The sequence below is a fragment of the Carlito syrichta genome, unplaced genomic scaffold (genome assembly GCF_000164805.1).
Source record: "Carlito syrichta isolate Samal-C Ts95f unplaced genomic scaffold, Tarsius_syrichta-2.0.1 Scaffold302955, whole genome shotgun sequence".
NCBI lineage: Eukaryota > Metazoa > Chordata > Mammalia > Primates > Tarsiidae > Carlito > Carlito syrichta.
In genome coordinates, this window is record NW_007247051.1 from 315,280 (window position 1) to 329,348 (window position 14,069).

Genomic DNA, 14,069 nt, shown 5'->3' on the forward strand with positions numbered 1-14,069 from the left:
TGTGTGTGTGTGTGTGTGTGTGTAAGAACACAACATGAATTCTTCCCTCTCAACAAAATTTTAAGTATACAATACACATATTATTAACTATAGGCACAATGTTGCATAGAAGATCTCTAGAGTTTAATCATCTTGCATAACTGAAACCTTATACTATTGAAAATAACTTCCCATTTACCCCTCCCACAAGCCTCTGGTAACCACCATTCTACTCTGCTTCTAAGCATTATCACCCATATTTTCCCTTCTGTTACTGGCTTATTTCGCTTAGCATAATGTCCTTAAAGTTCATACATGCTGTATATAGTGGAATTTCTTTCTTTTTTAAAGCTGAATAATATTCCATTGTATGTATATATACCACACTTTCTTTATCAATTCACCACATACATTTACGTTATTTTCACAACTTGTCTCTTGTGAACAAAGGTGCAGTGAATATAGGAGCACAAATATTTTTTCAAGATCCTAATTCCAATTATTTTGGATAAATACCCAAGAGTAGAGTTGCTGTATCATATGGTAGTTCTACTTTTCTTTTTTTTTTTAGGACCCTCCGTACTGTTTTCCACACTGGCTGCACCATTTTGCATTTCACGAAAGGGTGAGCAAGGGCTCCGACTTCTCCACATACTCATCAACACTTGTTAGCTTTTAGGTTTATTATAATGGCCCACCCAACATGTTTGAGGTGATACCTCATTGTGGTTGTTTTTTTGTTTTTTTTTTTTGAGTTGGCGTCTCATTCTGTTGCCCAGACTGGAGTGCAGTGGCCGCTCCCGGCCACCACAGCCTCGACCTTCTGGGCTCCGGCAATCCTTCCACCTCAGCCTTCCAAGTAGCTGGAACTACAGGTGCGCGCTACCACGCCCGGCTATATTTTACTTCTTAAGATCAGTAATCACTAACAAGCTCTCTAGTCTTACATCCTATGAAATGAATTTGATGAGTTCCTTTTTTTTTTTTAATCCTAGAGTTAATTGAATACTTTAAGTCTCAGATGAAAAAAGATCCTGACATGGCCTCAGCAGTGGCTGCCATCCGGACTTTGCTGGAGTTCTTGAAGAGAGATAAAGGTAAAGAGGGTCATTTGTGAACACTGTGGGTCTACAGAAGGGATTCTGGTGACTCGTAGACATGTAGAAAGTGAGAGATGCATGTTTGCCTGCGTAAGGTAATACAACCCCAGGCTTGGCTTCTGCCTTCCTTTTAGGCCTTTGAATCAGGAGAGAACCCTCCAGTGATCATCTAAAGGATCTCCTTTCATAAAGTAAATATGCTTTGAATCAAGAATGGTCATTTTATATCATGTTAACTACGAAACTTAAATTACAGCAATAGTTCAGCTTTATAGGTGTGTATTAGGCTTCCTTGCAACAGATTCTGTGCAGATGCTACAGAGAATGTTCCAGAATAAATTCTGGTAGTACTATTACTATGTTCGATCTCCTTCTAATTTGGCATCCTAAATGTAAGCATCTGAGTGTAGCATGACATAATAAACAAAACAATAAGTTTCTGTTTAATATGAAAGGCTGGCCTAGAGGCTTCTGTCTTTAAGGCAACCTCCAGTGTCTTTCCCTTGTTCTGAAAATAACATCCAGACACCATGGCCTCACCTGCACTGCCTTTTAGACCTCACCTGCTGCTGCTACTTAATGTCCTTCCATGCTGTCCCTCACTGCACTGTGCTTCAGCCCCACTGGCCTCTTTGTTTCTCATACCAAATGTGTTCCCATCTCAGGGCCTTTGTGTTCTTATAGTCTGCACCTGGGATGGTTTCACAAGGGATCTGTGGCTGGATCCTTTTTTATTCAGGTCTCAATTTAGATGGCCTCCAAGCTAAGAGGCCACCCCATTAAGTAGCCCTATCCTGCTCATCTTTCTGCTGTTTCTTTCCCCATTACAAATGTCTATAATTCACCTGTTTGTTTTTCTTCTTTATTGTCTGCCTCCTTCAATAGAAAGGGAACTTCCTCAAAGCAGAGCCTTGTCTGTGTTGTTCATTGCTGTACCCCTAGCACCCAGAACAGTGCCTGGCATACAATGTGCACCCAGTGAATATTCAATAAGTGAATGAATGAATCGCAGACCCAGCTAGGGGCTGTAATACTAAAATGAACATCACATGCCTTGTTTGATCATTCCAGGGGAGACAATCCAGGGCCTGAGAGCGAATCTCACCAGTGCCATAGAAACCCTGTGTGGTGTGGACTCCTCAGTAGCAGTGTCCTCTGGCGGGGAGCTCTTCCTTCGTTTCATCAGCCTTACCTCGCTGGAATACTCCGTAAGCCCCTGCCTTCCTTCGGGTTCTCTTTCCTCTTCTCTCTTTAGCTACAAATATTCTCAGCTTTTCCCAGGTCTTCCCTGTCCCTCACTTTGCTCTTTTCTTCCTAGGATTACTCCAAATGTAAAAAGATAATGATTGAGCGGGGAGAACTTTTTCTCAGGAGAATATCACTGTCAAGAAGTAAAATTGCAGATCTGTGCCATACTTTCATCAAAGATGGGGCGGTGAGTAGATATCCATCGTGCATGTTAACTAGGAGCACGGGTTTTGGAGTCCAACTGCCTGGGGAAGACCCTGGGTTTGCCACATCCTTGCTGTGGACATGGCTTAATCTCTCTCTGCAGTTCTCTTATCTATCAAATAAAGGTGAAAATAGTACCTACCTCATAAGGTTGTCGGGAAGATTAAATGGGATAGAAAGCATAAGGGCTAGGCACTATGTCTGGCTGGTAGTAAGTGCTAAATAAATGTATATGTTATTACTGTAGATGGTCGTCATTGTAAAAAGAAAGACACTGGGACAGCATGGATGCTTCTTGATTCAGTAAGATGTTTTACTAAAGATGTATTTTAGTGATTGCACATGTAGTAAATTGATTTGAACGAAATCAGTACAGAAGAGTCACTGGTTAGTACTGAGCTTCTTCCCAGTGGTGGTTAGCACTGGAGGGAAATTTTCTTTTTAACTTCATTTCCAGCACTGTTGCAGAGAAGTAAAACTGCCAAGTGTTTATAGGTTAAGTGAGGAAAGACTGGAGCTGCAAGTTAAGCCAGTCTTCCAGCAAAGGGCTAATAGAGCTTTTATTAGTCTTTCCCACCAGCATATATCCTTCTGCCACCTAAGCCTCCACTGATCATAAAATTTACTTGCGTTTTGACTCTTAAATCTTGTCCTCTGTCTTCTTACCCCTTCTCCAACCTTTGAAGTATGTTACTAAATAAGTAGCATAATAGATGTGAATGGAGCGAATACAAAGGCCAGTTGCAAACAAAGCCTTTTTTGGCCAGGTGGAGGCAGGGTTGAGACTGCCTCCTGCTGAGGCCGTGTCCTTCTGCAGACTCTCCAAGCTGTTCCTACTCTGCAGGCTTTGTTTGCTATAGCGTAGTGTAATGTGTGAACACATTACCCACAGTCGCCTGCTCAGCACTGATTTAGATTCAGGGCAGAGCCACTCAGATGTGAATGTGCAGATTAATCACTTGGGTGTTTTATTAAATACAGGTTTGGATTCAGTGAGTCTGGGGTAGTGCCCGAGAACCTGCATTTCTTGTTTTTTGTTTTGTTTTGTTTTAAAGTCGGGGTCTCACTCTGTTGCCCAGGCTAGAGGGCAGTGGCACCATCATAGTCGCTTCAACCTCGACCTCCTGGGCTCAGGCGATACTTCCGCCACAGCCTTCCGAGTAGCTGAGACTACAGGTACATGCCACCACACCTCGGCTAATTTTGCAGGAGAGGTTTGATAGAGTCAAGGTCTCACTATGTTGCCTAGGCTAGTCTTGAGCTCATGAGCTCAAGCAGTCCTCCCACCTCAGTGCTGGGATTCCGGTGTAGACCACTGTACCTGGCAGAACCTGCATTTCTCACAAGCTCTCGGGTGAGGCCCAGAAAACAGCCAGGGAGCTGTGTCCACCACCTTGCATTACATGTTTCTCTGTGCTCTTCCTTAGACAGAGGCTGCATATAAGTGTCTACAAACTGTATCCATGCCATACAAGGGTTGGGTTTACCCCAACAGTGTTTATGCATTTTGAAAAATCAGTTAGCCAGCAGTTCAATATTCAACTTTCAGCTCCTCTAAAAAAAAAATTAGATGGTCTGGCAACAGAGGGACTATGTGTCGCCAGTGGAGCTGAGGCATCCTGGTTCTCCTTAGCCTTTTTGCTTTGTTGCTGGCCCCTCCCCCAGCCTACTGCAGTGATGTATGCTACCTGCCTCATGCCTGCAGGCCCAAGGGTATACAATACATGGGTTGGAAGTAGGGAAATCAGACTGGGTGTGGTGGCTCACACCTGTAATCCCAGCACTTTGGGAGGTGGAGGCAAGGGAATTGTCTGAGCCTGGGGGGTTCAAGACCAGCCTAGGCAACTTGACAAGACCTTGTCTCTACAATAAATCAAAAAATTAGCCGGGCGTGGTGGTGTGCCTCTGTAGTTCCAGCTACTTGGAAGGGTGAGGTGGAAGGATCGCCTGAGCCCAGCAAGTCGAGGCCATGATGGTCGTGAGTGTGCCACTGCACTCTAGCCTGGGTGACAGAGTGAGACTCCGGCTGAAAAAAAAAAAGAAATAGGGAAATTAACCCAAAGGAGCCTCAAAGAGCTTTCAGACATCCAGGCTTTTGTATCTTGTGAGTGACACTGACGCTGTGTTGGAGTTCCACTTCTGCACCTGCTGGAGGAAGGGAGACCCTTGCTCTATCATTCCTGTGGCAGAAATGTTCTCAGCTTGTAAATGGACTGGAAACTCTTTACCATCAGGTCTCCTTTCTGATTATCATTAATTTGTGAGAAAGCATCCAGAGAAGCTAAGGGCGCCCAGAACATGTGTTACAGTGCAGGGCATGGGTGATCACCAGGGAGCTTCCCCCTTTAACGAAGCTTTCTCGGTCTACAGAGAATATTGACTCACGCCTACTCCAGAGTGGTCTTGAGAGTCCTGGAAGCAGCTGTGGCAGCCAAGAAGCGTTTCAGTGTATACATCACAGAGTCACAGCCTGATTTATCAGGGCAAGTACCTTTCTGTTTGGTTGTGTGCCCAGCCTTCATTCTGAAGAGAAAACTGAGGGTTCAAGTCCATCATAATAGAACCAGAATGTGTGCCTCATTTGCCAGCAGTCATTATCACCTTGTGCTTGTCCTGCCTCTGGAAGAAAAATCACTGTGAGTTTACAGTGGGTCATAGTATCGGATCTAGGGCCTCACTTCTGTAGTTAAATCAGAGGAACAGCAATAGATTGTGGTGATGAGACTTTTTCATCAAGGATTAGGTAATTCACATCTCCATCTCTCCAGAAAATAAAAGCAAAACTTTCTTTTTTTTTCTGAACTTACATTTCTTACTGAGTCCCTAAGAGTATATACTTTTCCTGAAGTACATACTTCTAAAGAATCCAGATTGTTGTTTCCTTAGTCAGAGTCTTGGGATCTCCCCTTAATCCATTAATATTAACTGAATTTTTTGGCTGGGCGCAATGGTTCATGCCTATAATCCCAGCACTTTAGGAGGCCAAGGTGAGAGGTGTAGGCCTGAGCCTACGGGTTCGAGACCAGCCTGGGCAACTTGGCGAGACCTTGTTTGTACAATAAATCAAAAAACTAGCTAGGCATGGTGGCACACGCCTATAGTTTCGGCTACTTGGAAGGCTAAAGCAGAAGGATCCCCTGAACCCATTAGGTCAAGGCTGCGGTAGCCATGATCGTGCTACTATACTCCAGCCTGGGTGACTGAGACTCCAACTCAAAAAGAAAAAAAAAACCAGTATTAACTGAGTTTCAAGTTTACATGACTTATCGCTGTCCAAATTAAGTGACTCATCACACATCACTAAGGGACTTTCTTGAACTTTCTCTCATGTTCTCAAATGTCATCTTCAGTAAGAAAATGGCCAAAGCCCTCTGCCACCTCAACGTCCCTGTCACCGTGGTGCTGGATGCTGCTGTCGGGTAAGTGCCCATCTCACCCACCAAGTTCACCTTTCCTCACCCACCTCCAGAGCTGAAAACCCAGAGCAGGGCTTTCAGATTGAAGGTTTGAGGCCCTTTCATGAAACTGCACTGGGTAGCGTCCTTCCTCTTAATTAATAGCTGCCCTAAACCAGCAAGCTCGTTATAAGGTCATGATCATGTACACAGAAGACATGGGTGTAGGATGTTGGAGAGACGAGTTATGTCCTTGGTTTTAGATACAGGCGTTAGTGGATTGTAAGAGCAATGTGCAGAGGTCTATTAGGGCCAGCAGTTGGGTAATTGGCACTGTCTCTATTTGAAGACCTGGGCTGTCCTCAGTGTCACACAAGGATGCAGTGTCTCACCTAGCAGATGCACCTCCTCTCCTAAAACCAAGGTCACACATTCCTTGGATGGCCAGGGTATTTCACAAGAGGAAACATAAGATAGATGATTAAGGAAATTAGGAATGTGTTCAAGAGTCAGCAAGTTAAGGAGTTCTACCAGTTGCTCATTTTGAAAAGTAAATTGGCCTTCACCTACTAGAACAATTCTTAAATTGTGTAACACTTTTTTTAGCTTCAGATCAATCTTTTCAAATTTTTGTTTTGTTTGTACTGAAGTAGAACAGAAATCAGAGGATAGCACACTAGTAAGGACGAGCACTGTGTCAGTAAATTCTTGCTCCAGTTATGCACATATGTATATGTGCCACAGCAGTGGCACTGTAAAGTTTATGTCTTACTGTGGGGTCACATCAAAAAAGGGTCTAATGCCCTGGTAACAATGGCAGAGGTTGTTCACCTTGTGTGTTAAGTGCTCTTTTGAAAAAAGGTCGTGATGGGAGGAAGTTGCCTTAATGGAAATGGAATATGCATCTTTGCCAACAATGTTATTAACTAGAGCCAAGAAAAGAAAGCATGAACAACTTTTTTTTTTAATTTCTGTAGCTATATCATGGAGAAAGCAGATCTTGTCATAGTTGGTGCCGAAGGAGTTGTTGAAAACGGAGGAATTATTAACAAGGTAGGAACATTGGTTCTCCCTAGTTCCTTGTACAGACTTGGCGCTCCCTCGCTGACCTAATACACCACGGCAGTGTGGCACATTATGGTTCATTCTTTTGTTTGTTTGTTTGGTTTTTTGTTTTGTTTTGAGTTGAAGTCTCACTCTGTCACCTAGACTGGAGTACAGTGGCCGCTCCCAGCCACTGCAGCCTCGACCTGCTGGGCTCCGGCGATCCTTCCGCCTCAGCCTTCCGAGTAGCCAGAATTACATGCGCGCGCTACCACACCCAGCTAATTTTTTGATTTATTGTAGAGATGAGGTCTTTCCTTCCCAGGCGGGTCTCAAACCCGCGGGCTCACGCAATCCACTCACCTCAGCCTCTCAAAGGCGCGGGATTACAGGCTGAGCCACTGAGCCCAACATATGGTTCATTCTTCTAGTGCTGCTTTAGCTTCAGGACTTCATCCTGGTCTTGAAGTGTTGCCCAGTTCCAGAAGCCACTGCAGTGGGCAGTCAAATTTTGGTCAGATTTCCTTCTTCTTTGTAGAATGATCTATGTAGGTTATGTACATTAAGACAGTATAATTTATATTTACACAAATCGGGCTTTAATTGGAGTTGGGGTTTGTCTGTTTTTGTTCTTATTTTATTTTATTTTATTTATTTTTTGAGTTGGAGTCTCACTCTGTCGCCCAGTCTGGAGTGCAGTGGCCGCCGCAGCCTCGACCTGCTGGGCTCTGGCGATCCTTCCACCTCAGCCTTCCGAGTAGTGTTTTTATTTTAATGGAGCATATTTTGCAGGGGGCCAACCCCCACAGAGAGATTTAGGAGGTCCCTTGGAAGGTATGGTGGCATCGGCGATTATTCTGGAGAAATAAAGAGAACGAAAGAGACTGGACTCTGTCTAGTGCAGAAGCCGATTCTGAAGGAGGGATACATATTAAAAGAAAGAAAGATGGAGGGATAGATATAAAGAGAAAGAAAGAAAATGGACAACTGTTCAACGAATTGAGCAGAGGCCATTTATTGGAAGTTACAGCGGGTATTTATCCCCAAATTTTACACAGTCTCACAAGTCTTTCACATGAACACAAAGCCAGATGCAGGAGGGGGCGTCCCCCACCCACCAGGTGTTTCCTCAGGCATGAGGAAGAACAATCCCAATTAAATCACAAAACTTTTACATGAACACAAAGCCAGGTGAATGAGGGGCATCCCTCACCCACCAGGTGTTTCCTTGAGTATGAAGAAGGGCAATCCCAATTAAATCACAAGACATTTACATGAACATGGAGCCAGGGGGGTGAGGGGCATTCACCCACCCACCAGGTGTTTCCTCAAGCATGTGGGAAGGAGGATCCCAAAACTATCTCACTGTTCCTCATGCTTGGTTAATATTCCTCAAAAGCAATAACAATTCTAATATCATAATATTCTAATAATCAATAACTTTTAAAACTTATGCATACACAACACCTAATGACCAACTTAAATCCTAATTCCTTTCTATTTCTACTAATTCTACCTACACTATAGAGACTCTTAATAATAGCCCAAACCAGTTCCTAAGGAATGTGGCCCAGTCAAAAGATCACACTGGGCCGTTTCTGGGAACAATTGATTACAATCTCTTAACAAAATGGCTGTTCTAAAATCCTATATATCAGAGCCGGGCTTCATGGCTCAGCCTGTAATCCTGCGCTTTGGGAGGCTGAGGTGAGTAGATTGCCTGAGCCCGCGGGTTCGAGACCCGCCTGGGCAACTTGGTGAGACCTCATCTCTACTATAAATTAAAAAATCAGCCGGGCATGGTAGCGCGTGCCTGTAATTCCGGTTACTCGGAAGGCTGAGGCGGACGGATCGCCGGGGTGAGGCTGCGCTGGCCGGGAGTGGCCACTGCACTCCAGTCTGGGTGACAGAGTGAGACTTTAACTCAAAAAAAATAAATAAATAAAATCCTATGTATCTATTTTAACTTCTATAAAAGTTTCTAATTCCTAATCCTGATCATCAGCAATAAAGCTTCTAAAAAATAAAACCCAAATATAAACTGTAAATTGTATTAAAGCCAAAACCGCAAATGTAGAAAATGGAAACAATGAAATTTCTAAAGTTAGCTGTATTCTTATTAAACCTCAAAATATCACGTTTGATCATGCTTGAACTGACATAATTCACTGACATAGCATAACCTATTCTACAATACTTTCTATGAATAAAATAAATTCAATTTCTGTAATAAGTAGAGAAAATCCTATACTAACTGTAGCTAAAAACCGGTTTAAAAGAAAGCAGCCTAGTCCAAAGTACGCTCCAGGCCCTTAGGAATGTGGCCCAGCCCAAAGTTCATGCCAGGCTGGGCCGTTTCTAGTAACTCTAGATAATTATCTATATTATTAAGGTTGAAACAGCACTTTGTATGTATATACTAATTCTACAAATATACTTTTAAATCTTAAAAGAAGCTTGTACCATATTAAAGGCTCCCAAATGTGACCTGAGTTTGAATTATGTTAAGTTTAAAGCCGAAACCGCAGTCTGTGAGAAACAGGAACAATGGACTCCTAAAGTAAGCCATGCCTGTAGTACTCTCAGAACTTTGTGCTTAGATCATCAAAGTCCCTGCTAGTGGAACGTGCCAAACAGCAAAGAAGGGAAGAGGGAATGGGCCATCAGCTCCTGAACTCATCCTAGTGGTCTCAGGGTCCACAGCCCGCCTAGATCCCTAATGCTCAGGCAGGCCTCCACCGCCGGCTCCCAACAATATTTGACCTCAAGAAAATATTTTATTACAATTTCTCTATCCATTGTTTAACTTGGAAAGGTTTCATTAAAGTTTTTTCATTTTAGCTGTGATATATATAACATGAAGTTTTCCATTTCAACTATTTTTAAGTGGCGTTAAATGTTTACATCATGGTGCTATATCACTACTAGCTGTTTTGAATGTTTCCATCCTTCCCAACAGAACCTCTGTACCCCTCAACAGTCAACCCTCCCCACCCCCAGTCGCCTCTACTCTCCTTTCTGATTTTGCCTGTTCTGCATACCTCCAATAAGCATAATCATGTAGTGTCTGTCTTTCTGTGTTTGCCTTATTCACCTGGCATGATGTTTTCACAGTTCACCCACGTTTTCTTGTTGAATAGGTCATATGTTGTATACCCACTCATCTGTTGATGAGTAAGCAGCCTCATAAAAATGTTGACCGGATTGTTTCCACCTTTGGCTCTTGTAAATAACGCTGCTGCGAACATTGGTGTCCATATATCTGAGTCTCTGATTTCAGTTCTCTTGGGTACATACCTAGAAGCAGAATTGCTAAGCCACATGGTAACTGTACGCTTAGGTTTGTGAGGAATGATCCAGCTCTTCCACAGCAGCTGTACCACTTCACATTCCCACCAGCAATGCACAGGGCTCCAGTGTCTCTGTATCTTGCTGACACTTGATATTTTGTTCTTGATTTTGTTTTTTTTGTTTTTGTTTTCTGTTTTTGGGGGGGTTTTTTTGAGTTGGAGTCTCACTCTGTCACCCAGACTGGAGTGCAGTGGCCGCTCCCGGCCACCGCAGCCTCGACCTGCTGGGCTCCGGCGATCCTTCTGCCTCAGCGTTCCACGTAGCTGGAACTACAGGTGCGCGCTGCCACACCCAGCGAATTTTTTGATTTATTGTAGAGCCGAGGTCTCGCCTGCCCAGGCAGGTCTCGAACCCGTGGGCTCAGGCAATCCACTCACCTCAGCCTCCCAAAGGTGTGGGATTACAGGCTGAGCCACCGAGCCCGGTGATTTTGTTTAATTACAGCATCCAGTAGGTGTGAAGTGGTCTCTTGTGTTGTGTTTTTTTTTGAGTTGGGATCTCACTCTTATCATTCTGGCTGGAATACAGTGGCATGATCACAGCTCACCACAGTTTTGACCCCTGGGCTCAGACCATCCTTCTGCTTTGCCTAATTTGTAAAAATTTTTTTGTAGACCTGAAGTCTTGCTATGTTGTCTAGGCTGGTCTCAAACTCCTGTGGTCAAGCAGTTCCCCTATATCAGCCTCCCAAAGCGCTGAGATTACAGGAATGAGCCACCATGCCCACCCTTTGTATTTTTGGTTTACGTTGCCCTGATGACTAATGATGTTGAGCATCTTTCCATGAGCCTAGTGGCCAATTATATATCCTTGGAGGAATGTCTTTTTTCTTTTTGTAAAGCTTCTCTGTGATTCTAAAGCCAGAATTTCATGCATTACATCCTTACACTTTCTGTTGCTTCTCCTCCAGATGTGCCATAGAGCTCATCCTTCTCCATTTTCTGTCTTCCCAGATTGGAACCAACCAGATGGCTGTGTGTGCTAAAGCACAGAACAAACCTTTTTATGTGGTTGCAGAAAGTTTCAAATTTGTGCGTCTCTTTCCATTAAACCAGCAAGACGTGCCAGATAAGTTTAAGGCAAGAATTTTACTTATTTGAAGGGGTCCTGGAGTCTAAACTGAACCCTTTGGGAAATTGTAGTGCTAAGAATATTCCAGTAGGTTTTTTACTTCCCATTGCTATTTTCCCTAACACTTGGGATACAAAGATAAATCAGTGGTTTGACTCACACATTTGTCCCCAGGATTTCAGTCTGTCTTTATTCACTTAAGCAGCACTGTAGAAGGGCGGAGAGGCTAGTGATTAAGACCCAGCTTTGGAATCAACAGCCTGAGCTCAGCTCCTATCGCCACCACTTAAAACCATGTGACTCTGGGCAGGTCCTTTTGTCGTGGCGTCTGAACTTGCTTCCTTCTCTGTAAAATGGGATAGTATTATCTGACTGGGTTGAGGATTCTGAGAGCATCTTAGCACGGTGCCCTGCACACGGCAAGCTGTCTATAAATAGTGACTCTAAATTCTTACCTTGGGAGATCTGGAGAAATGAATCCAGCACAAAAATGAGGGATGTGATTTCGGTTTTCGTTACACAATGGCTGTTGGCTAGTACACTGCCGTGGTCTGGCTCATGGGGGCAACTCCACCCTCCTCACCAGTGTGCTCCCCAGCTGGCTTCTCCGCTTTCAGGGGGCAGCCTCGGATAGGAGCAAACTAACTGCTCCAGCCTCACTAGTTCAGAGCCCTGAAGGTGTAGGGCAGACTAATGTGTGCTTATCTCCTCAGTACAAGGCAGATACTCTGAAGTTCATACAGACTGGACAGGATCTCAAAGAGGAGCATCCATGGGTCGACTACACTGCCCCTTCCCTCATCACCTTGCTGTTCACAGACCTGGGGGTGTTAACACCCTCAGCAGTCAGTGACGAACTCATCAAGCTCTATCTATAACCAGTGTGCCCTTTCCTGCTGAAGTGAAGCTTCCACAATGGAGGCAGGATGAGTAACTGCCTGACCTTCCAGTGAACCAGGCCAAAACTGGATTGTTTTTAATGAAGATTTATGGACTAAGGATTTAAATTCATAAATCTTGGAAAATCTTTCTTACTCATTTCAGTCCCATCTATAATACGTCCATAGCTCTAAAACTCGACCTAAATTGTGCTTACGGTTTTCAGAAACTTCCATTTTCACTTTCCAGAAATGCAAGTTAGATTATTGGCTACTTAAATGATGAAAGATGTGCCCAAGTCCACCCCCTTTCATCTTCCTCTGCACTCCAGGCTGACTTGCAGAAGCACCAGTGAGAGAGACAAGGCCAAAGGGAGGCGATCCTAACACAGCCACAACCCCTCTGCAACAAATGACTGACAGCTGGTCAGGACATGCTACACGTGATACCTTGTAAGAAAGGCAAGAAGCACTTGCTGGATTTGCATCAGCTTCCGGTGGCAAACATGTCCCTCAACAGGAACAAGCCAAACAGAGTAAAAACTACCAGGAAAACACAAGGAAGGCAGAAACAGAATCTGGCAGACCTGTCCTGCATGGCTCACCAGTTAGGAAGATAACTTCCAGAATATTTGTAAACTGAAATTCTGTATCTCTAAAAGATGAGGATTTCCTTTAAATATTTGGGTCCTAAACAGCTTTTTAAAATTACTTACAGTAACAATTCAGCATCTTTTCAAATAAATTATATGAAAAATTTTGATGTAGTGTTGCATCAGTAAGTGCAGGCTGGCCCCAGGCCTACAACGTATTGGCCATCTTGGTGAAAACACTATACAGTAACGTTCACACGCCTAAGGCACAGTCTATTTAGAAGGATACAATTTATTCAACAAAAAGCATAAAAATTATAGTAATTTTCTTTCCCAGAATATGACTAACTTCCTCTGTTTTTCAGCTATCCACCAATAAAACAATACTGGGACTATTCTTGTTTATATTTAGAGACAAAGTCTTGCTTTGTTGCCCAGGTGTGCAATAGCACAATCATACCTTATTGCAGCCTCTCAAGTAGCTGGGACTATGGGTGTGCACCACTATACCTGGCTAATTTTATTTTTTTAGAGCCAGAGTCTCGCTCTGTTGCCCACCTGGTCTTGAACTCTTGGGCTCAAGTGATCCTCTCACCTTGACCTCCAAAGTGCTGGGATTGACCATTGTTTTGTTAAGCGCTGGACAGGTTATGTGCTCTTTGAACTATGTGCCATGTTAGCTTTGGCCCTCTCCCCTACCTTGGGGAGATGAATCTCTGTAACTTATTTTCTAAATACACTGTATCTTCCAATCTTAAAAAAAAAAAAAAACAACCAATGTGCTGGGATTATGGGCATGAAGCCACTATACCAGGCTCTGGGGCTATTCTTAGAAAAGAAAAACCCCAGCATATGAGCCACCTGTGCAGGGCATCAAAGGATAACTGAAGTCTGGTGACAAGGATACCCAGGGATGTCAGGTGCCTGAAAATACCAAGAAACTTTAAAAAGCCTAAAGTATATTTCACTATCTTCATGTTTAAAAATAAGTACAAGCCGGGCTCGGTGGCTCAGCCTGTAATCCTGCGCCTTTGGGAGGCTGAGGTGAGTGAATTGCCTGAGCCCGCGGGTTCGAGACCCACCTGGGCAGCGAGACCTCATCTCTACAATAAATCAAAAATCATCCGGGCGTGGTAGCATGTGCCTGTAATTCCGGCTACTCGGAAGGCTGAGGCGGAAGGATCGCCAGAGCCCAGCGGGTCGAGG

General features: G+C 43.9%; 2 protein-coding genes across 6 annotated transcripts in view; one reads left to right on the forward strand and one right to left on the reverse strand.

The window, feature by feature from the left end:
- GTF2H3 (general transcription factor IIH subunit 3) overlaps nucleotides 1–4,869 on the reverse strand; it is a 30,538-nt gene extending 25,669 nt beyond the window's left edge. Inside the window, exon 1 of the mRNA XM_008057339.2 lies at nucleotides 4,839–4,869. The gene's annotated coding sequence lies outside the window, so the exon portion shown is untranslated. The remainder of the gene's footprint in view (nucleotides 1–4,838) is intronic.
- The window catches only part of EIF2B1 (eukaryotic translation initiation factor 2B subunit alpha), an 18,440-nt gene that overhangs the window by 1,481 nt on the left and 2,890 nt on the right, over nucleotides 1–14,069 (forward strand). Inside the window, exons 2-9 of one of the 5 annotated variants that reach the window (XM_008057341.2) lie at nucleotides 975–1,076; nucleotides 2,151–2,287; nucleotides 2,398–2,514; nucleotides 4,902–5,014; nucleotides 5,882–5,950; nucleotides 6,904–6,979; nucleotides 11,275–11,400; nucleotides 12,106–13,025. In XM_008057341.2, the coding sequence (XP_008055532.1) occupies nucleotides 975–1,076; nucleotides 2,151–2,287; nucleotides 2,398–2,514; nucleotides 4,902–5,014; nucleotides 5,882–5,950; nucleotides 6,904–6,979; nucleotides 11,275–11,400; nucleotides 12,106–12,270 (905 nt within the window). In that variant the 3' untranslated portion in view covers nucleotides 12,271–13,025. Of the gene's footprint in view, nucleotides 1–974; nucleotides 1,077–2,150; nucleotides 2,288–2,397; nucleotides 2,515–4,901; nucleotides 5,019–5,881; nucleotides 5,951–6,903; nucleotides 6,980–11,274; nucleotides 11,426–12,105; nucleotides 13,026–14,069 lie in introns of those variants that run through there. The other 4 variants (XM_021711964.1, XM_008057342.2, XM_008057343.2 and 1 more) reach the window with 4 other exon arrangements.